The 22,602-nt window shown below is 35.4% G+C and overlaps 1 protein-coding gene across 6 annotated transcripts in view; it reads right to left on the bottom strand.

The window, feature by feature from the left end:
* Positions 1-22,602, bottom strand: part of LOC115287755 (sodium channel protein type 1 subunit alpha) — a 142,238-nt gene that overhangs the window by 19,485 nt on the left and 100,151 nt on the right. For all 6 annotated transcript variants that reach the window (XM_029934451.1, XM_029934453.1, XM_029934455.1 and 3 more), the window contains exons 18-21: positions 8,763-8,883; positions 6,098-6,252; positions 3,803-3,976; positions 1,352-1,474 (exon numbers count right to left, since the gene is read on the bottom strand). In XM_029934451.1, the coding sequence (XP_029790311.1) occupies positions 1,352-1,474; positions 3,803-3,976; positions 6,098-6,252; positions 8,763-8,883 (573 nt within the window). The remainder of the gene's footprint in view (positions 1-1,351; positions 1,475-3,802; positions 3,977-6,097; positions 6,253-8,762; positions 8,884-22,602) is intronic.

The following is a 22,602-nucleotide window of genomic DNA, read 5'->3' as shown; positions in this document are numbered from 1 at the left end:
AAGTCTCATGTTCTTAAAAAGTGACATTTACAACAAATCTTATTTTAAAAGAACACGGAAGGCCATCAACAACCTAGTCTTCAGTAAAACTTCATTTCCATAAAGAACCTAACCTTAGGCAGAATAAAAAAACAATGTTTTCTTTTGGAATCACACTTAATTCAGTAACTTTGTTTTGGTAAAGGAATATTTCATTTTTTTAAAGAAACTAATTTTTTTATATGACATCTTTTGTATCAATGCTTCATGCATTTTAGAAAGGTATGGAAAATAGTATGTCTAAAATGGCAATATTTCTAACCTGTTACGAATCATAGGGAATGGTTTAATCATTCCTTATGAGGAGCAGTATAAAATTTTGTATGACGCAAGTGAAATTTGAGTTATGCTTAATTAATGAATCATCTATGGAAATGAATTAAAATTAGATTTTCTGTTCATTGTATTATAAATGTTTTACATCATAAAAAATGGTGTGGATTTACATATATTCTTTAAGTTAGTATTACTATTTATATAAATTTAAAATATTAAAAATTTTTTATTTATGTCTTTTTATTTTATTTTGAGAGAGACAGAGAGTAAGCAGGGGAGGGTCAGAGAGAGAGGGAGACACAGAATCTGAAGCAGGCTCTAGGCTCTGAGCTGTCAGCAAAGAGCCTGATGTGGGGCTCAAACCCACGGACCATGAGATCATGACCTGAGCTGAAGTCGGCCGCTTAACCAACTACGCCACCCAGGTACCCCAAAATATTAATGCAGCTATAAATTGAGGCTATATTAAATATAACTTTTTTTAAGTTTAAAATTCAGTCATTATTTAGTATCTACCCTGAACTATATACTAATAATGAAAACTTTGGCATTATACAGACAAAATGACATTAAAATTTTTTTTACCTTTACTCATACTTAGGCACATCTGTGATTCACATTATTTTCAGTAAAACTCATTAAGTACAATTTAGGTCATCACCAGTGAGAAACACATAATGTAGACTTCACTTCAGTTGATTATTATCATATCATGACACGTAGTACTTTAATAGTACAGCTGCTTTTTTTATAGACAGGTTTGTAAGGAAACTCCCAAGATGGATTAGGAAATAAATTCATTTTAATGAGCACAGCAGATAAATGATATTGTATCATTTCAAGGGAGGCCTAAATTCTCTTGCATATCACCCAGAAGTAAATATGCAACAGATTAAATGATAAAGTAGCAATTTTGCAAGGATTTGCCATTCCTTTTGCATGCATGGGTTTTCCTTTTATAAAATTTGATTTAGTGTAGTTTCATTTAATTTTGACTACATGTAATACATACTTCAGGTTCTTTCATTTTCCTTACCCTCATCCCTTCAAATCGTGATAAGGCTCTTAGAGGCCTTAGAGCTCTCAGTGTCCGGAGGGATTTGATGGCACCGAGTTCTGAGTAACCCAAGGCATTCGCTGTTAAACTGACCAATGAAACCTGCACAAGTGAATAAATAAATCACATTATCATTCAATTTGTACTTACTATGTAATATAGTAAATATGACTTTTGCTTGGCAGATAAATGTTTGCCTCTTTTCAGTAAAGCTTTTAAAATTTTAAAGAAGTATTTTCAGTTTGATGCAAAAAAAGTAACTTTCAGGATAATTAAATCTAGTTGAATAAAAAACCATAAATGTCACACAATTTATTAATTGCTCAACTAATAAATTGAGTATATCCAACTAAATTTTTTATTACTAATAAATTAGTCAAGCAATAGAAAACTAGATAAAAATTAATTTTAAAAAAGGAAGTAATTCAGGTGTAAGAAAATGTCATTGGCACATCCTTCCCTTATTAAGTTGTTGCTGAATTTGAGGCTTTGCTTGGTTAGTAATAAAATACAGAAACTGCTATTGTGTCAGAAAAAGCATGAAATCTTAATCCTGCATTGTTATGTTCAACTAATTATATTGATACTCTCAGAAATCGATAACTTAGCACATTGATTTCACAGTTGCGTTTTGAAGGTGATTTTTGTCTTACTAAAACCTTCTGTTTTCAATTCTCTGAAGTTTATTCTTATGTAAACAATGTAACTTAACATGTGATTCCATCATGAAATTTCCTCAAATTTTTCTATACTAACTTACAGCTTCTGCCATGGTAGCTGAAAATGGCCACAATAAATCTTTACCAAATAAATAAATCAATGAATTTACATAATTTGTATGAAATATGCAAGTACTAAGAAAAAAAAGGCTAGATGTCTAATTCTCTAAATAAAGAATTTATCAAAACTGCATATCCAGAGTTACAATTTCTTTGGTTTGAAAGTGGCTAGTATAGGATAGTTTCAAATACATTGCACACTATTTTTGCAAAATTTTCTATTTTCAAGTATTTTAAGCTACCTTATATTTAAATATACTTTTTATACCACTTACAGAGTACTATAATTTTTGTGTGTTTTTTAAAGAGAGTTACACTGATCCTAATGAAATAACTAAAATAGAATATTGAAAAATAAAAATATTTTTATTGCAAAATGACAAAATTCTCTATAGAATTATTTTCTTAATATATTTCTGGCTATTGCCCTTACCATGTTGTGTACCTGAAACTAATGTAACATTGCATGTCAACTACAATAAAAAAATAAAGTGCTTGACAATTAAAAAACTCAATTTATAATAATAAATAAAATCATCATACATAAAATTTCAGACATGTAATAATCATAAAAGAGAAAAGCAAAGCTCAGGAAGTTTCAAAAAGGTTAATTTATATTTATATATATTTAAGATGTAGTGTGAAAAATTCTGGGGAGTTGAAATATGATATAATTTCTAATACTTGAAACTTCCATGTTAGAAATATTTTCTTTTGTGTGATGAAGACATTATTTTTTGAGGTTTTTCTTAATTTATTCATTTCATAGTAACATTATTAGCCTCTTCAAATAGCTCTGGCTTTGCCTTTGTTCAGAAGTAAAGAGATATAACATATACATGACTCAGCTCTAGAAATACTCTCCACAACAAACCTGCATAGTCCTGCTGGATTATTCTCTATCATCTTTTGGGGATAAAACTGTTGCCTATGAAGTCTGCAATATTTTAGACACATTTTCTAAAGCTGAAATTATGCCAAACTGATGGCATGAAACATTTTGCTTATTAAATCTCCAGAGGCAGCCACGTGCTTTAGGGCAGATGAAGTATTATTAATAACTGGGCATCTGTAAGGGCTGTTTGGTACATTTCGGGCTTGCTACAAGTTGAATCTACATCCCACAGAAACTCCTGTTGCTGCATGAAGTAGAGCTCTTTCCTACAGTCTGTATACTTAAGTGCCTCTAATGGAGTATAATCTATATAATCAACTCTTTAAACCTACCCTTTAAAAACTTTGAGTAAAGAAAATTTTGAAAAAACTAATGGTAGCTCTCACCACCATCGCTGTTTATTGAGTGGCTTTATTACTGTATGTACTAATGTCACTTTTTTACAGTCAGTGGCACACAACCCACCAGTGATGGGAACGGAATTCAAATGTGAATGTGTCTGACTCACAATATAAGGAATTTAAGCAACATACCCCAAAACCACCATAAATCCTATTCCCTCAAGGCTAACCCAGTACTAAACTAGCCTCTTTCTTCCAAAAACAAAAACGATATCATTTGGTGAATTTGTTTAGGTCTATTAAGTAGCACATCCTGTCAACTCAGCATAGTGGTCAGAGATTCACTATTTTAGAATCAGTGTACAGATAAGACAAACTACCGTAGAAGGGAGACAAAGATGTGGAGGATACATACATCAACAATTAAGAAGTCCAGCCAACACCAGGCATTGGTGAAATATGTTTGATAGCCATATGCCACCCATTTTAGAAGCATTTCCAGAATGAAAATATAAGTGAAAACCTTGTCAGCATATTCCAACATCGTCTTAATTGTCTTTCGCTGATCAATATATATGTCTTCAAATGCCTACAAAGAAAAGTGATATTTTTTAGCTTTCTAAAACTATTCTACTCTATTGATCAAGAAGATGTGGTATATATATACAATGGAGTACTACATGGCAATGAGAAAGAATGAAATATGGCCATTTGTAGGAAAGTGGATGGACCTCGAGGGTGTCATGCTAAGCGAAATAAGTCAGGCAGAGAAGGACAGAAACCATATGTTTGCACTCAGGTCTAACAGGAGACCAGGAGAAACCTAATGGAGGACCAGGGGGAGGGGAAGAGGGAAAGAGAGATGGGCAGAGAGAAGGACGCAAAACTTGAGAGACTATTGAATACTGAAAACGAACTGAGGGTTGAAGGGGAAGGGGGAGGGAAGTGGTGGTGATGGAAGAGGGCACTTGTGGGGAAGAGCACTGGGTGTTGTATGGAAACTAATTTGACAATAAACTATTGAAAAAAAAGTTAACATCAAAAAAACCTATTCTACTCTATAAGGTATTTTTCTCATCATAAATATATATTTTCCCTGATTTTATATGTATACATATGACATTCTATTGGACTAGTTATTGTTTTTTTTCCCCTCTCAAAGATCTTTTAATGAATCAGGAGAAAGCTATACTCTCCATTGATATTATAGCCCAAAGAAAGAGGTAAAAGCATAATTCTCATAAAGTAATTTGACTTGTTAAGGAAACATTTCTTGATGTTATATCCTTATTGTGCTACCCCAACTTAGTTTTATATTCCTTTTATATTCCTTTTATTTCATTTCTTTTGCTTCTTTTAGTTGATGTTTTGCCATAAAAAGATTGAAGAAATAAAAAGTGAAGACATATAAAATTCATAAAGCAGAAACTGTAATCGGACATCACACTGCCCGACTTCACTACGTAGATGGGCTCATTTGTCCCCCTCCCCTTCATTTTGTTGATAGTTTATATTTCTCAGCAGAGACACAGCATGACCATGACGGCAAGAAGAAATACTTCCCATTTAGTTTGTAATATGTGTCCTTCTAATAAGAACTCTTTATACTTTACATCTAAGTCTCACATTCCTTTCAGGGGTAAAAGACTATTTCTTGTCTAAAGTGACATGCAAAAAAAAAAGTTTATGTCATCAGAGAATATTCAGGAGAATATAGGTTTATGTTCAATTATAAACATAAATTAAAGAAACTTAAGTAATTGTATTTCAATCAGACAAGCTCATTTTATCTGCCATCTATCTATCTGTCTGTCCTATGGCTTAAGTAGTCTGTGTCAGTGTTTTTCAAAAATGTTATCTATATTTTACGCTTTGTATTTTCATAAGCAATTTTCATTTGAATATAAATTAATTCGATATAAAAAACATTTTGTACACAGAGAAACCAATCTTTAAATGAATCACTTAGGCATGCTGCCCACTATCTTTTGTTACCAATATTCATTGCTTCTTGAGTAGTGTAAGAATAGTGGACACAATTTAAAAGGGACAGAGAAGTAGTCCCTAAGGACTTCTTGACTGTCCATAAAGAGATAATAATAATATCACTCAGAAACAGGGTTCATAAGAATTTAGATGTTATGTATTTTCCATCACAGGACTTCCATTAACTACATTGAAGTTGTCATGTTTACTTTCTTATTAAAATGTGAGTAATTGAACATTTGTATCCCTTGGTTATAATGAATGACTGGAGGGACACATTTCCTAAGCTACTTAAAAGCAAGCAAAAATTAATAAATAGCTTATCAGAAATAATACATATACATAGTAAAAATCAATCCAGAAATGCATAGTTAAAACATTAAGTCTATAATCTGGAAGATGATGCAGTGGTAATTAAAAACGTGTTGGAGACAGGTGGAAAATAGGGAGTTTGTGGGTATATGAGTGGGTAAGTGAATGGAAAGCTGGGTGGATGTAGAGATGTATATATATCTAAGAAAGAAGTCATAAGTAGAGATAACAGTTTGAAACTTGCCAAACAGAAGTGATGCCTGACGCCATGAAAATGAAACTGGATGTAGAATAAAGGTTTGGGAAAAAGCACATTGGATACTAAAACAGTGCAATAGAAAGATTAGTAAGTCACCAGTATTAGATTATTTTAAACTTAATATTGTACCACTTTTGCTTCATATTCACTCACCAGAGCACCACTGCTCAGGAGAATCATGAAAACAATGAAGGTCTCAAACCAGTTATGCTCAACGATTCGAAAACACGTTCTTCTCAGGTTCCACCATTGTTTCCCTCTGCCTTCTTCCACACTGATTTGACAACATTTAAATCTTTGTACACAGCCTGCAAGTATAATGTTGAAACGGGAGTAGATAAAGTAATTTCCACTGTTTGAGTAATATTCTTTGGCATATCCCTGATTCTTTTTTTTTTTTCCACTACAGTTACCATTTCTATCTTGCTGGGAAAATTCTCTAAGCCTGGAGTAATAAGCTAACATTCATTAGCTGTGTGAGGGTGTAAAAATTATTCAGCCTTTTAAAATGGTGCCCTGACTAATGATACCTGTGTTTTCTGCCTCAGCTCTTATTGTCCAAGATAGAAATGTATAAAGGGCAAATGTAAAGTAACTTTGCCTTGTACTATGTCACCCTATTGCAACCCGTTGAAGTCGCTCTAGTAAAGGACTTCAAAATAAAAATTAATAATAAAGAGATAACTTCAATATTATTTATTTTACTTATTTTTTTAAAGTTTATTTATTTTGAGAGAGAGACAGAGCATGTGAGCTGGGAAGGGGCCGAGAGAGAGGGAGAGAGAGAATCCCAAGCAGGCACAGAGTCTGACATGGGGCTCCAACCTACGAACCATGAGATCATGACCTGAGCTAAAGTCAAGAGCTGAATGCTTAATCAACAGAGCCACCCAGGAGTCCCAGAAAATTCCCTTTTAAGGAGGTTATGGAATAATAATGGAGATCTCTCCCAACAATGCTGGGTTTGTTACTGTTTTCTTGTGGTGCTCCTAGAAGAGCTCACATAATATTCAAAATTAACTTAGTCCACTAAAATGTGATTGCTTGGACTTGATTTGTCTTCTTTATACCGCTTTACTCACTCAAAATCAACAGATATCTGTGAATACCTTTGTTAAGTAAAGTGATAAAAATCACTTTTCAAAAAAAGACAATAAGTGGGGCGCCTGGGTGGCTCAGTCGGTTAAGCCTCCGGCTTCGGCTCAGGTCAGATCTCACGTTCGTGGGTTCGAGCCCCGCATCAGGCTCTGTGCTGACAGCTAGCTCAGAGCCTGGAGGCTGCTTCTGGTTCTGTGTCTCCTTCTCTCTCTGACCCTCCCCCTCTCATACTCTGTCTCTCTCTGTATCAAAAATAAATAAAACATTTAAAAAAATTAAAAAAAAAAGACAATAAGAAACAAAAGATACAGACCATGGACCTTGCCACCAAAGACCTTGCATTCTTGTTTTCAAGGAAGGGTATAAACACAGAACCCTACCTCAAGGCAAAAAAAACCCAAAAAAATTAAAAAGAAAAAGTCAAGTATGCTGGAAGAAGAGGGAGATAGGGGAGGAAGGAAGGGACGGAGGAAAAAAGACAGAAAGGTACATATAATGGTTCAAAACAGAAAGATGAAAGCTCTCACCAGATAATATATGAACAGTCATCAGGTGACTTAAATGGATATATTTATTATGGCTGTTCAGAGGAATAATAAGCTCTTTTCTGCCATGGTCAGATGAAGGTAGTTTTGAGAAGGACTTTGAGTGATGTGTGGAATTTATATAGAAAATAAAAGGAAACAATGTATATCAGGCCTATGAGGAAGAGATCACTAAATAGAGAGTATGCAAATATATTCATATCTTTGAAACTCAAATTCCTGAGAAAATCAGACCATGGGAAATACCATTACAGGGAAGACAGAGTTCTTAACGCTATTGTCCATACCGTACCAGGCTCGACTACGATACTCTTCAGGTGTCAGGTATGGGGTACTGCTTATTTCCTTCTTCATCCAACGAGCATTGGAAAACGGTGATTTTGTTTAAAAAATACAGTTTAGCATTTGCAATCATTTAACTTTAATAGTCAGAAAGCTATTTTTTAAAAACAATTTAATGTTTTTATTTTTGAGAGAGACAAAACATGAGTGGGGGAGGGGCAGAGAGCGAGGGAGACCCAGCATCGAAAGCAGGCTCCAGGCTCTGAGCTGTCAGTACAGAGCCCGATGTGGGGCTTGAACTCGCAAATACTGAGGTCATGACCTGAGCTGAAGTTGGGCGCTTAACCAACTGAGCCATCCAAATGCCCCCAGAAAGTTATTTTCAAGGCAAATTCTGTGTATGAAAATTTTGACTAATCTTTAAAGGTGCCAACTTATTGTGGGGCATCTGGGTGGCTTAGTAGGTTGAGCGTGTCACTCTTGATTTGGCTCAGGTCATGATCTCACAGTCGCGGAACAAGCCCCACAATGGGCTCCCTGCTGGGTGTGGAGTCTGCTTGAGATTCTCTCGTTCCCTCTCCCTCTGCCCCTATGCCCCCTCTTTCTAGAACTGAAAATAAAAATGATGCCCACTTATTGTCAAATAACCATTTTATTTTAAAAAATATAAATCAGTCACTTGTTTTGATCACATTAAAATATTTTTCTCTATGTTCATGATCTTTTACACCCAATGGACAGAGATAACCAAAAATGACAATAGATTTAAAAACAGCCTATTAGAGGTAATTCAAGTAGATAGGTTCTATCCTATCATGAATGATCCATCTTGTGTGATCAACAGCTAAAAAAAGCTGCATTCCATACATTCACATGAGGGTCATTTTCTTTACCTTCAGTGAAACAAGCTTCAGGTTCAAGGGTTTCCTCAGGTTCCACTACAGGCTGTTCTTCTGCAGGTGCGCCAATGTCAACCGTGCTGCCTTCAGAGGAGCTGCTGCTCTCATTAAGTTTCTGTACATGAGACAGACATTCAAAGTAAATCACTTTAATTTCAGTAATAGCCAAGTAAGAAAGGATTAGTGCTATGAACTGACTTTGGATTCTCCTTGAAGTGAAGAGATTTTAAGCAAAAGATGGATTGAATAAGAAAAGGAAATAAGGAAATTGTCTATGTTATCCCGTTTTCCATAATTCCCACGTAAGCATGAAATCAAATTATTATGTTGTAAAGTTACAAACGTCTGTAAGAAACACGTATTAAGCAAACCACTCTCCTATGAGTCAGAGAAGTCCCAGGAGGAGGAAGATGGGTAAGGAAGGTTAGTATAATTGTTCTCATTTTACAGACAAGGGAACTGAGGCTCAGACAGGTGAAGTAACTTGTCATATGTTATATAAGTAGTAAATGAGAAAGCCAAGATTTGAGAATTATTCGTGAGTCCAAAGCCCATGCTCTATCTTTTGTGTAACTACATTGTTTCTGAAATGGTGTATTGACACCCTTATGATTTTTCCATCAATTAAAACTGAAAATAATCCATAGAACAAAAGAGCAAGATTAGTCTAACAGGTGAAGAGAATCTACAATTCACTCTTGAAGTGGAAAAACAAAAACAAAATGAAGACACCTGTTCACACCACAAACTAATGGAATTTTATATAATACAAATATAATGGAATTTTATGTAATATAAATATTCAGTATCTCCATGGAAATTATTTCATTAGCTGCAACAGCTGGCTTTTTGGTAGCCTTAGACATGAGTTCTATTTAATTCTTATTTACAGTAAGTCTGCCAAACTAATTATATACTTCTCATAGGGCAAATGTCATAATAAAACTTAAAGGCAAGCAATGATAAAACTCTTTGGTGTTTAATATATACAGTGTTACTTTCACTCATAGGGAAATTTTTTAAATTAATCCTTGCAATGTCTTTAAAATTTTTGGACAAATCCACCTTCTGCTTATCTCAGTTCTTCACAGATGATGCTAAATATCTGACTTCATATCAAACTTCATATCTGTTATCAAATACCACTGTTAATCACGTAGATTTCTGATTCACAATCAGCATCTGTGAATATTAAGGTTAAAGGATGTGAACCTAAATAACATGAAGTTAATTTTACCAAATGCCCAATGAGTGCCTCCCTAAATATTCTCCTCTTATGTGTCTTGCCTGGGAGATGATAAAATAAATTGCTACCATTTTTTTTAGCAGTTACTAAGGTCTAACTAGTTCAGATTTTCTACAGATGAGCATGCTATTGCCAATATATCAAACTTTAATCTTAAGAGTATTCTCTAAAATAAGCTATTATTTGACAACTCAACTTTGTATATGGCACCAGTTATTAGGTATAGACAAGCGATCCTATAGATGCTTACAGATTAGTTTCCAAACACTTGTTAAGCAATATAAAGTATGTATATTCTACAGTCTGCCTGAACTACTGTTAAGAAAGTAGAAGTGTGCCTAATGTTACTCAAATACAACATACTCTCAATTAAAGTCATGACTTTTTTTTTTAAGTAGACTTCACGCCCAATGCAGAACCTGAACCCACAACTCTAAGGTCAAGATGTGAGCTGAGATCAAGAGTCTGATGCTCAACAAACTGAATTAACCAGGCATCCCCTAAACCTACTCCTTTAACCAAGTTTCTGATTCTGGTTGTTTCTAAGTATCATTCTTTGAACAAACTCGAACTCTCCTTTATACTTATTCTTTTCTAATACTGACAGTAATCTATCTAAAGTCAAATTTGTTAAGTTACACTGTTGAAATAACCCTTCTTTCAGTCTCATCTTCCAATTTCCTATGAGCTTTCTGGTCATCCTTGTCAATTCTTTGGAGAGCTATACATAATAACTATCACTCTCATTCTAGCCTCACCTAAATCTAGAACTTTGTAGACCATGAAGCCTGCTCTATGCTTGATGCCCAATAAATATTTGGTGAATGAATACCTCTGTTTCATATTTCATTGCCAGATGAAGCTTTTTGTCTCCAACTTAGCACCAAATTTTCCAAATCTATTCTTCACAGTCACTGTGCTTTTTAGCCAGGGTGAACTTTTTAATGTTTTCTGTCTGTTGGTTATAGTGGTTATTTTTTCCCATCATTGTGGAAGAAAGAGAATTCCTTTCTCATCTAAACCTCCTTGATCACTCTATCTGCACAACCGTTTGGGCACATATTACTTTTTTTTTTTTTAATCTAACCTACCTTTATTCTAATTGACTTACCACATTAACAATAGCTGGCATTTTCTCGGTAAAACACCATGACTGATACTTGGAGTGCTGAAACTGCTCAGATGGCTGGTTCTAGTCTATCACACCTATGTATTTCTGCTTTCACCAGCTAAGTTGTTTACTTATCAAGAATAAGCTATATTTGGGGGCACCTGGGTGGCTAAGTCAGCTGAGCATCCAACTCTTGATATCAGCCCAGGTCATGCTATTGTAGTTGGTGAGATCGAGTCCCTTGTCTGACTCTGTGTGGCACCTCTTTGGTATTCTCTCTCCCTCTATCCCTCACTCTCAAAATAAACAAACATTTTAAAAAAAAGAACAAGTTATTTTTTTTAAGTTCTGTTTGTTTTCAAATCATGTTATGTTTGCACCACTTTAGTGTAATTATGTAATTTACTATTACATAATTTGATAAAATGAGTGAAAAGAAAGTTGTTGTATCCATAAAAGCTAAGTTGAAATCATTGCTTAAGTTTATATATGTATATATATATATGTATATATATATATATATAGTGGCATGTATGTACATATAAAGGTAAATCTCCCCCACATAAACATTCACATAAAAAAACTTGTAAAATTAGGTATGAATAATTGTTTTGTTAAAAAAAGAAGGGGGTATAGGGGATATGCATTTCTGGAAGGATGCTAAATTTAGGTTGCTTTACAAGGTTCTTAACATCTCCGTCCTCTTTGAAAAAACCTAAATTGGAAATCCTAGATGATGATTTACAGGTGTGGCCCATGCCAAAGCAATGCTGCAGAATTGCCAATGATGAACACAGGCTAGAACAAGAAGCCTAAGGTAACATTTTCATGGAAATGTCTATCATTTTTCAAAATGAAGCAGTTTAATGTTTGGGATCTAGAAGGAATTTCTATACCATTCAAGAGTGGGACATGATTACAGATTAGATTCTATCTATTTATTTATTTATTTATTTATTTATTTATTTATTATTTTAAAAAATTTAAGTTTTATTTATTTATTTATTTTGAGAGAGACAGAGGCAGTGTGAGTAGGGGAGGGGCAGAGAGAGAGGGAGAGGGAATCTCAAGCAGCCTCTGCACTGTCAGCACAGAGCCCAACGTGGGTCTTGAACTCACAAAAACATGAGATCATGTCCTGAGCCGAAACAGCATTGGTTGCTTAGCTGACTGACCACCCAGGCACTCCATAGATTAGACTTAAAAAACAGTATTCATATTTGGCTTAAATACTTAGGAAATCAACATTTTGCAAAGGAAGCCTGCTAAGCTGCATCATGGCAGGATAGTCCCTGATTCCCATACTAGTCAGAGAACTTGTCCCATCTTTCAAGTCAAAATAACATCAGATAAACTGACAAGTGAATGTTAGCAAGATCAAACCACAGGCATGTGGGTGCAGGCCAGGTATTCTACTATGGATAAACTATGCTAACCAGAGAGAAATGTCAGTACTTTCTGTAGAAGTTTACACATGATGTAAATCAAGGAGTATTTAAATACGAGAGAGGAAAGAAAAACAAACAAAATAAACAGATACAGAAATAATTGAGCTGAAGTGTGCATAGCCAACACATGGCAGGCAATGAGCGTTTTGATTGACGAGCTAAATAAATAACTTTAATAAATAAATGTAAAAATTAATGAATTAGATAATGTATTAAATAAAAAATAGATTAGAATACATAAAGACATTAATAAATAAAGGTACCCAAGACCTTTCACTCAAAGATAAGACTGTTAATTAACAAAGACAAGAGAGAAGGGCACTAAGATGAAACTTAAGTATGTAATTCTTATATTTCTACCTGGTCAGTGATGTACTTCAGAATTTAGAGAAATGGTGTTTGTGCAGAAGATGAACAGTACAGTTAAATTTTCAATCTATAATCATGTAAATGTTTAGTCTTCATCTTGCAATAAAAGGTGAGTATCTGTCATTATTTTCTCCTCTATCTTCTGAGGAGATGGAGCCTTCAACCTTAGGAGGAAGATATAGGCCAATAGGCAAGTTCCAGGCTGAGCAGTTCCATAATATCATGTGTTTTACACATTCGTGATACATGAAAGATTTTTTTTTAGAAAAACACAATTGTTGGGGTGCTTGGGTAGCTCAGTCAGTTAAGTTTCCGACACTCGATTTGGGCTCAGGTCATGGTCTCACCATTGGTGAGACGGAGTCCCAAGTCCGGCTCTGTGCTAACAGCACAGGGCCTGCTGGGGATTCTTTCTCTCCCCTTGTCTCTGTCCTTCCCTCGCTGCACATGTGCAAACCTCGGTGCATTGTCACTCAAAATAAATAATAAACATTAAAGCCCCCACAATTGTTAGAAGTTTAAAAGAAAACTAGAGTTGAATCAAAACCTGGGGAAATGAACACACAAATTTAATAAGATATTAAATGAAAGAAAAAAAGTGTGGGTAAATAATAGGTAAGATTATATGGAATTAATAACATGGTTTTCCATGAAAACAAGGCCATAGTTAGAAAAAATTCCCGAGAACTAAGAGTTCTATATAAAAGCAACTTGTATGCAAGCTAATGCACAGAGATATAAAAACAAAAACACAACAACTTTAGAATTTGTCCCTAACACCGCTGCTGACTGGGAGGTTGTATCAGTTGGAGAGAGAGTATTTTTTGTGGTTTGAGAAAATAAAAGCCCTTTCAGAGGTTTTAGTCTATAGACCTAGAAAAGAATTGGCAATATGACAAGTAATATGTGACAACATCTCTTCTTTACGTCTGAAAAAATACTTCCGTGGTGGCCCGTGGTAATAGAATTCTAAGTTTGTGTCTCAGATTCTGACCGCTGTTGTGACAGCCTCCTATACTCCCGCCCCTTGCATGTGGGCAGGGCCCGTGACTTCCTTCTAGCCAACAGAATATAGTGAAGGTGATGGGCCATCACTCTCCTGATTACGTTACACTAAACTGTTAGAAACACGCTCCTTTCCCCCTCTTTTTCTCTCAAGAAAAATGTAAACTGTTTTAACTTCCTTATGCAAAGTGCCAACAACCATGCTTATGGGAGCAGCAGACCATGAAAGCTACACTATATGGAAAATATACACTTCCAATAAAAAATAAATTATTCTCAAGTTGGTTTTTGTTGTTGTTGTTCCTAGAAGCTTATAAGGATTAAAATGGGAGATGACCCTAGAAAACTTTACATTCAGAGTAGAAAACTGGGCCTAGATTGTACAACTGGTACATAGGTAATTGGTCAATAAGTTAGGTTCAAACTTCTAACTTAAAAGCTCTTTTTAGGGGTTCCAGAGTGACTCAGTGGTTAAGTGTCCGGCTCTTGATTTGGGCTCAGGTCATGATCTCATGGTTGTGAGATCGAGCCCTGTGTTGGGCTCTGTGCTGAGCATGGTGCCTGCTTGGGATTTTCTCTCTCCTTCTCTCTCTTCCCCTCTCATGCTCACTCTCTCTCAAAAATAATAAATAAATTTTAAAAAGTTCTTTTTAATTGGACGCGCTGCCTCTGTGCATATTTCATTACCACAAATCACTGTACCAATGATGCACATTGTTTAATTGCATGCATGCAGAAAATACGCATGGATTGTTATCATGTGGCGAGGTTATTCACATACGGAGTAGACAGATAACGTAAGCTATTTTGTACAGCCAAGCCCCATCTGTCATTCTCACCATTTCTCAGCTGATCATTCCAAGAACTTTTAAAACAGTCTATGGTCTTCAGTGGAGCCTTTCTTCAATCCATCTGCCAGCTGACGCTGGTGTGATGTTTTAAAACAAATCCCCTTCCTACTAAAATATACAGACTCCCCCTCATTTCTTTGGTGTCTGCTAAAGTTTCCTTGTAGGTAGGCCCTGCTGCGGAGACTAATAAAGAAGTAGTTGGCCCCCCAAAAAAGTTAACTTAGTTTTTTAGGTTAGTCACCTGTAGGTCACCAACAACCTCATCTTTACACCCCTCTCCTGGCTCAGACCGTAACAGTGGGAAGAAAGCCCCTAATAATGGGGACTCAGTCTCTCTCTTTCTGAATGGTTTGGCCCAGATAATTCTTTGGGCCAGTCTCTTATAGGTAAAATGAAGGAATGATCTCTAAAGTTCTTGCTGTAATGTTCTACGACTCTGTAGTCTTTTAGGATTTGAAATGATACAAGAGAGATGTGATATTGAAAATGATAAGACAATGCAGGGAAAAACTCGGACTCAGGGAGAGATAGGCAGTAAGCTCAGGGTGGGTATGGCTGCTGGTGTGCAGAGATGAGTCATGGGTGCTGGGTCTGTGTCTAGAAAAATCCCATGATCATTTCTGGTGGAGGATGGGAGAAGCAAAATAAACGCCACTCCCACGCTGGAAATAGAGAAACCCTTCACACATAACTGGGCTTTTAAGTTAACTTCTCCACTAGTTCTATGTGCAATATTCATGTAATCACTAGACATTTATTGGGAGATACTATATTCTGAGGTTTGTGTTAAGTCTCTGTCTCCTAAAACCCCTTCCTCAGCAGAGTGAAATGTTGCATTCTTAATCTGTTTTTGTTTCTTTTCTTTTGCTACTTCCTCCCTTTTTGATTGGCCAAAATAAAAAGTACAAAGTATTTTATGGTTACTTTAACATTAATTTATTAAAATTAAGGCTAATGACTCCTGAGGTTCATTTCAGTTATGTTTATTTCTTCTGTCAATTGTCCCTGTCTTTTGCCCATTTTTCTACTGGAGTGTTTGTGTTCTTACCAGATTGCAGTTGCACTTTATAAACAGAAGATCATTTGAGTTTCCTTAACATGTAATTTTTGCCAATTGTCTTAGTTTTCTACTACTGTATAACAAATTCCCACAAATTTGGCAGCTTAAAACAATGCTAATTTATTATCTCACAGTTTCTCTAAGTCAGAAGTCTGGCCTCACAGAGTCGGCTTCTGTGCTCAGGGTCTCACTGGGATAAGTAAGTTAAGGTGTTGACTGGGAATGTAGTTCTCTTCTGAGGTTCAGGATCTGCCAAACTGACGGGCTATGGGCAGAGTTCATTTCCCTGTAGTTTTAAGGCTGCAGTCCCTGCTGTCCTGCTAGTTCATGGCCTTGAACCATTCTGTAAGTGGAGGCCACTACATTTCCTTGCCACATAGGCCCCCATAGGCAGTCTTTCTCCCACGCCAGCCAGATCATCTCTCTCCCTCAATTACTCTACATGACAAGTGTGAGAAAACTACTTGAAAAGGGTTCATCTGATTAGGTCAGGCACACCCGGGATAATCTCCCTTTGGCTATAAACATAATCACAGGACTGGTACCTCATCATAATCAGATTTCAACTGTGCTCATAGGCTGGGGATTACCCAAGGGTAAGAGTCTTCAGGGTCAATTTAGGATCTTGTCAACCATGCCAAACTGTGTTTTATTGGTTTCTTTTCTAAGAACCACTGCTATACTAAGATAATCTGCTACATTGATAACTCATTACTTCTCTATGTATTTTCCCTTCATTTTGTTTAATTTCTAATTTCTCAAACTGAGTTTGGGGTCACGTTCTTTCATTCTTTCTTGATTATTCTTGTCCATATTAAGACATTTAGAGACTACTTGGTCCTATCCCACGTAGATTATGACAGAGAAGGTTCTTGTTTTCTTATTTTTATTTCTTATTTTCAAAAAAGCTATTTATATATTTTATTTGTTCCTTAACTCAATTTGTTTAGGTGGGAATTTCTTAATTTTCAAGTGGTTAGAATTTTTACTATCATTTTATTATTAATTTCTAGTTAACTGTCTTGTGATTAGATAATAGCTATTTTGATATCGTCTATTTTGGGGCGCCTGGGTGGCTCAGTCAGTTAAGTGTCTGGCTTCCGGCTTCCGGCTTTGGCTCAGGTCATGATCTCACGGTTCGTGGGTTCGAGCCCCACGTCGAGCTATGTGCTGACAGCCAGCTCAGAGCCTGGAGCCTGCTTCGGATTCTAGTCTTCTTCTCTCTTTGACCCTCCCCTGCTCGTGCTGTCTCTCTGTCTCTCAAAAATAAATAAAAAAATTAAAAAAAATTAAAAAAAGATATTGTCTATTCTGCATTTATTGAGGTTACTTTGCTCCAGTATATTGTTAATTTATATAAATATATACATGGCACTTGAAAATAAGAATTCTCAAAGAAAAAGAAAGTAAGAATTCTCCGCATAAGTAATTTTGAGATAATATACCTTCATGATATATTTACTTTTATTACTTATATTAGTCAAATTATCAGTGTACCTATTTAATTTTTCTTTGTTTTATCACTGGTTAAGAGAGTGGTATTAAAACTTTTACAACCATCTTTATATGGTTTTATCAATGTATTCTTATATTTTTCATTGCTGAAATCAATTGTTGGCTTTGAGTTCTTTATTTCATTGGAGTAATAACACAATTACTCAAAAACAGAAGGAAAAGATTTTTAGATGTGTGGCAAGAATCCATCTCTAATAAAATACTAAAAAAAATTGGATAACAGCAAAAATAGAACATTCTCAAATATTTTATTGATTTAAAAACCAATAAGGCCAACTGATTTTCCCTTTTTTGTTTTTAAATTCAAATTTAATTCCATTTTGAAGTTCACCATGCAAATAACAAAGCATTAAATTCTTACAGGTTTTAAAATTAATAGACTATTTAAAAATCCATTTTCATGTTTATTAAGCTATTAATCAACCTTTGATTTACTGATTTCCCAAGGAGGTAATTTATTTGAAAGTATGTATATTTTCACACATGATCCTCAAGCCAAATTCTACACTGACCTGTACTGTTCATGTATTTCTGGCAGGCTGACTTAATAAGTGAGCCGAGAGGATGCAGGGGCCATATCGTTATCTGAAGCATCCACTTTATTTTTTACACCAGGGCATTCACTAACCACTTAATAACTACAACACTGATGGTAAGAGCATTTTTCCTCCTCAGTGGATTTATGCAACATTTCCTGCTTTTTAAAAATGTTCTCTACTATAGCAAACGATTTTGACCTTGAGGGTGAAGAAAAACAAAGCACAGCAAATAAAATACTCCACAATATTTTTTAAGAGTAAATGATTAAATGGTTTTTTCTTGTACCCTGACTTGATGTTAAGATGTTCATGCTTTTATTTTAGACTTGGTTTGTTACAGGAAACTTATTTATAGGGTTTAATAGGAGTTCAATTTATAATACGTGATAAATTTATTAAAATAAAAATCTGGAATTTAAGGGTCAAAGGATACAGAATATGTGTAACCTACATATATTTTTATTTTGGAAAAAAAATACTTATGTTTAAAGCTAGGTATGTGCTGTTTTAAAGGTGGGCATTTTACTGTTGTTATATATATTTAAATATCTATACATATATATCTCTTACATCATACATAATGAGATACTCTACAACATCAAAAATATTAGTATTAATATTTCATTGTGTACATTGTACATTAGTAAATATTTCTAGTGTACACTAAGCATATTAAAAATTTAAATGACCTCTATTAAAGACTCTCAACAAAGCAACAATATAATATCAAAGAAAAATACACTGTCCTGAGATTTAGCATTTCCACAGAGGAGATGGAAAAGTCAAATATTAACCTATTAATTCCCACATCATCCATAAAACACAGATGATTTCTTCATCAAGCCATATATGTTGAAGGAAAGTCTTTAGTGCATTATTCATAATTACTAAATATTAACTTTTCTTATCAATTATGAAATCTAGTGTTAGTCAAATTCTTCACCAAGGTAGAAAGGAAGGTCAAGGAATATAGCTCTAGTATACTCCGAATTCTGCTTTAAAGTATGTCAAACATGGATTTTGTATTAATGATTAGTTATAAAGGAACAAACGAAAGAACATCTCTGCATATTTCTATTGGACAAACAGAAAATTTTTGTAATATAAAAAGTTAGAAACAAAGAAAAAGTCTGTAAAGTTGCATTTATAATTCCCAAGTTAGAAATCAAAGTTGTAAATCAAATGAATAATTTCCTTTGTTAAAACCGTTTTGCTGAAATGGTCATAGAGTCTCTAGTGTTCTTTTGGCATTAATTTTTAATGACAGATGATAACATATTTAACAAATATTTAATAAGTGTTACTGGCTGAAGGAATGTATAACTACAATGAAAGGGTTATGTATTCTGTTTTGAGTCAGACAGGCTTGGGTTTGAGTCACAATTACTGGTTTTTATGGACTTTTGGCAATTCTTCACCTCTTTAAGCTTTACTTTCTAATTTGTAAAATGGTCCTTCTGTCACATGGTTGTTATAAGGACTGAACAAGATAACACATGAAAATGCTTAGCATGTGCTTACCTGACAAATGGCAATAACTTTCATAACAGCATCATATAGTTTATAGTATGTATAATTGCTAACATTTGACCTTTTCAACTACAAAAATATTGGTCCATGCACAACAATAAGATTAGGGCCTGAAGAATGAAATAGTGACTATAATAGACCTAGTACCTGGTGTTTTATAGACCTGATTGTGGGTTTACCATCAGATGGAAGATACAGAGGCAAACAATTGCCACACACTGTAATTGGATTAGTGTAGGGGTTCTTGAAAGCACCACCTAATTCAGTCTAAGAAGGGCAGGATAGAAGGAAGTAACATTTGGGACCAGAAGGATGCGTTTGATGGGGGTGGGGCAGGTGAAGAGGAGGGGGTAAGAGTATTCTAGACAGAGAGAACAGGCATAAGGATCAGATCCTGATAGATCATGAGATCAGGGAGTGATAGATCATGAGATCAGGGGGAGTGTTAGGAAACAAAAGATCAGTGTACTTGGATGGCGAAGGGTGGAGAATACTGCTATGTGTGGCCGGAAAGGTCACTAAAAGTCATTTTTTTTGCAGGGACTCGTAGGCCATGTTAAATAGTATAGATTGTAAGCACGTGGAAGCTCCTGAAAGGTTAGAAAGATGGAATACCTATGACCAGATTTGCCTTCTAGAAAGATGACTTATTTTGTGCATACTAGACTAGAAAGGAAGAAAATTCGTGGGGGTTGCAGCAATTAAAGCTGAGATATGATGGAGGTCTCACATTGTGCGGTGCTGGTGAGGATGTGGAGTAGACAAAGATACATACAGTTGGCACCACCTGGTAATCAGTGCAATGTAAGGAAGAGAGAGTTTGCATATCCTCTGGCCGGATGGCAGTACTGTTCACAGAGTATAGTTGCCATGTCATAAAGATCATGGCCCTGAGAAACTATAGCTCAGGATAAGGAAAGAGCTGGAAGGATACACCCGGCCAATATCCAGATGAGACTCTACAAAGTGTTTCCTGAGCATGTGTCACGTAATTATATGAAGATTCTGAGTGTATTGTTTTCTCCTCCATCTCTCCTCCCTGCCACCTCCCCAGAGAGGAAAAGCTGCATCCAAAAGGAAACTGCTTCCTTAATTTGACTTAGGAAGAGTCTTGCTTGATTTATTCTATCTGTATACTTTGAGAAGATATAACTGATAAAATGTATGTATTCATGAAAAGTGTAATTAATTTACATGATGCCAATTAACACTGACCCAGAACCTCATTTGTGCCAGGTTCTGTGTACTAGGAGTACAAAGATATATATTTTTGTACATAGTTCCTGTTCTCAAGCTGCACACAAGATTAGTAAGTAGGATAGACAGATACACAACAGAGAAATAGAGCGCAATACATACATTTCATGTTATGCAGCTAGCAATTATACTTGGGGGAAATTGAGAGGGCTTTTCAGAGTTAAGAGTTGCTTGATACAGCAAGCAACAGAGCAACAACATATCTTTATTGAGTCTATACATGGACCAACTCGTGAATCTCAATTCAAAGTTCATTTTGTTGGGTAGATTTTGCAGAGAGTGGAAAGGAGAAGATAATTTCTAATGAGAAATTACGAAGTCAAAAGACATAAACTTCATGGAACTTTGTGAATAGGACTGGGCTGAGTCCTGGGGAATTAGACAGATGAGATGAATCTCATCAAGATGGTGCGACTGCCCATACTATGCTCTTTTCTCTCCCATGGCGAGGTGTTTCCGACGGTAGCTCTAGCAATACAGGAGAATTAATAAGATGAGAAGTCACAGGTCATGACTGGAGGTGGATTTAGAAGATAAAATCCATAGGATTTGGCAGTAAATTTGATGAGGGGCTTCAAATTAGAGAAGTTGAGAATGAATCCAGGCTTCTCATAAGTTATTTGAGAGTTTATATCATTGGGAGGAAAGTAGCATGGATTTCTTTTTTTTGGAAGCCAGGGAGTGACAGAGCTTAAAGAATTAGGAAATACTGCAGACAAACAAATGAGATAGGGTCACTGAACATCAATGGTTTTTGATGAAGAGAAAGGTAGGGAAAAAACAAAGATATTTGAAGGTGACTGAGCAGTGGAAAATGGGAAAACAGTGAGTATAATCGAATCTATTTTTCTAGAAGATTGGCAATAAATTCAAGGAAAAAAGCCTTAAGAGATGAGATCAAGGGACACTTAAAATTTACACAATTTTATTTTATTTTAGAGCAGGAATCTTGTCCATTTGTCTAAGTTTGTGGTAAGGTCTTCTAAGGGAGAAACTAATACAGGATGGAGGCAATAGTTGCTGCATGAGAGACAAGGATTTGTGAAGAGATTGGACAGAAAGAAAAGTTGGGGGCATACACATCTATCTCACAGGGACCCCCTTTATCCCCAAATATGCGGTGTGATGCTTTCCCGTGGGAAACATTACGTTACCGTGGTGTTCGTGAATTTGGATACTTGCAACAATCTTGGAACCTATCCATTTTGATTCAAGATTAACCAGAGTCTTCCTACTGTTATTTCTTTATTTAACATATACCTACTGGGCGCCTTCTATAGGCTAGGCACTGTGATAAATGTGGGCTATCTTGTGGTAAACAAAATGGACCAATCCCTGCCCTCAGGTACATTTAAAAACAGAGCACTAGCCACATACAGTGTTCACTGTAGACTTTTTGTGTTAGTACAATTTTAGTCTGCTGAGTAGTATATGCTTAGGTTGGGAACCGTCATATGTTCTTTAACTCAAGTATAGTAATGGTAAAAGTATTGAATGAAAGAATATCAGCAAAGTTTCAAATAAATATTATTTTAACAAAGATGTTATAAATGAGGAGGCAAATGGAACTCTAGAAGTAAATGTTCATTACCCATTTATTCATTCATTTAATAAACATTGTGTATTTGCTGTGGCTTTAAGGAGAGTAAGACCAGGTTAGTGTTTCTCTTGTTCTCAAAGACTTCATAAACTAAAGAGGCAATCAAAGACATGCTTCCAAATGATTTTAAGCATTAAACTCAGAAGCATGTCTTCCTAAAATACAACTTGAAGTAACCATAGTCTAAGAGAATAAGTGCACAGTAATTAGAATTAGAGCTCCATAGATCAGTGCGAGATGCAGAAGCAGATCGGTCTAACATGCAGTCCAGGGCAGAAGGAAGAGGACTTTCTGAGATTGAGG

Source organism: Suricata suricatta, chromosome 3 (genome assembly GCF_006229205.1).
Source record: "Suricata suricatta isolate VVHF042 chromosome 3, meerkat_22Aug2017_6uvM2_HiC, whole genome shotgun sequence".
Classification (NCBI taxonomy): Eukaryota; Metazoa; Chordata; class Mammalia; order Carnivora; family Herpestidae; genus Suricata; species Suricata suricatta.
Note: the sequence above shows the minus strand (reverse complement) of the source record. Positions and strands in the feature narration are given on the sequence as shown.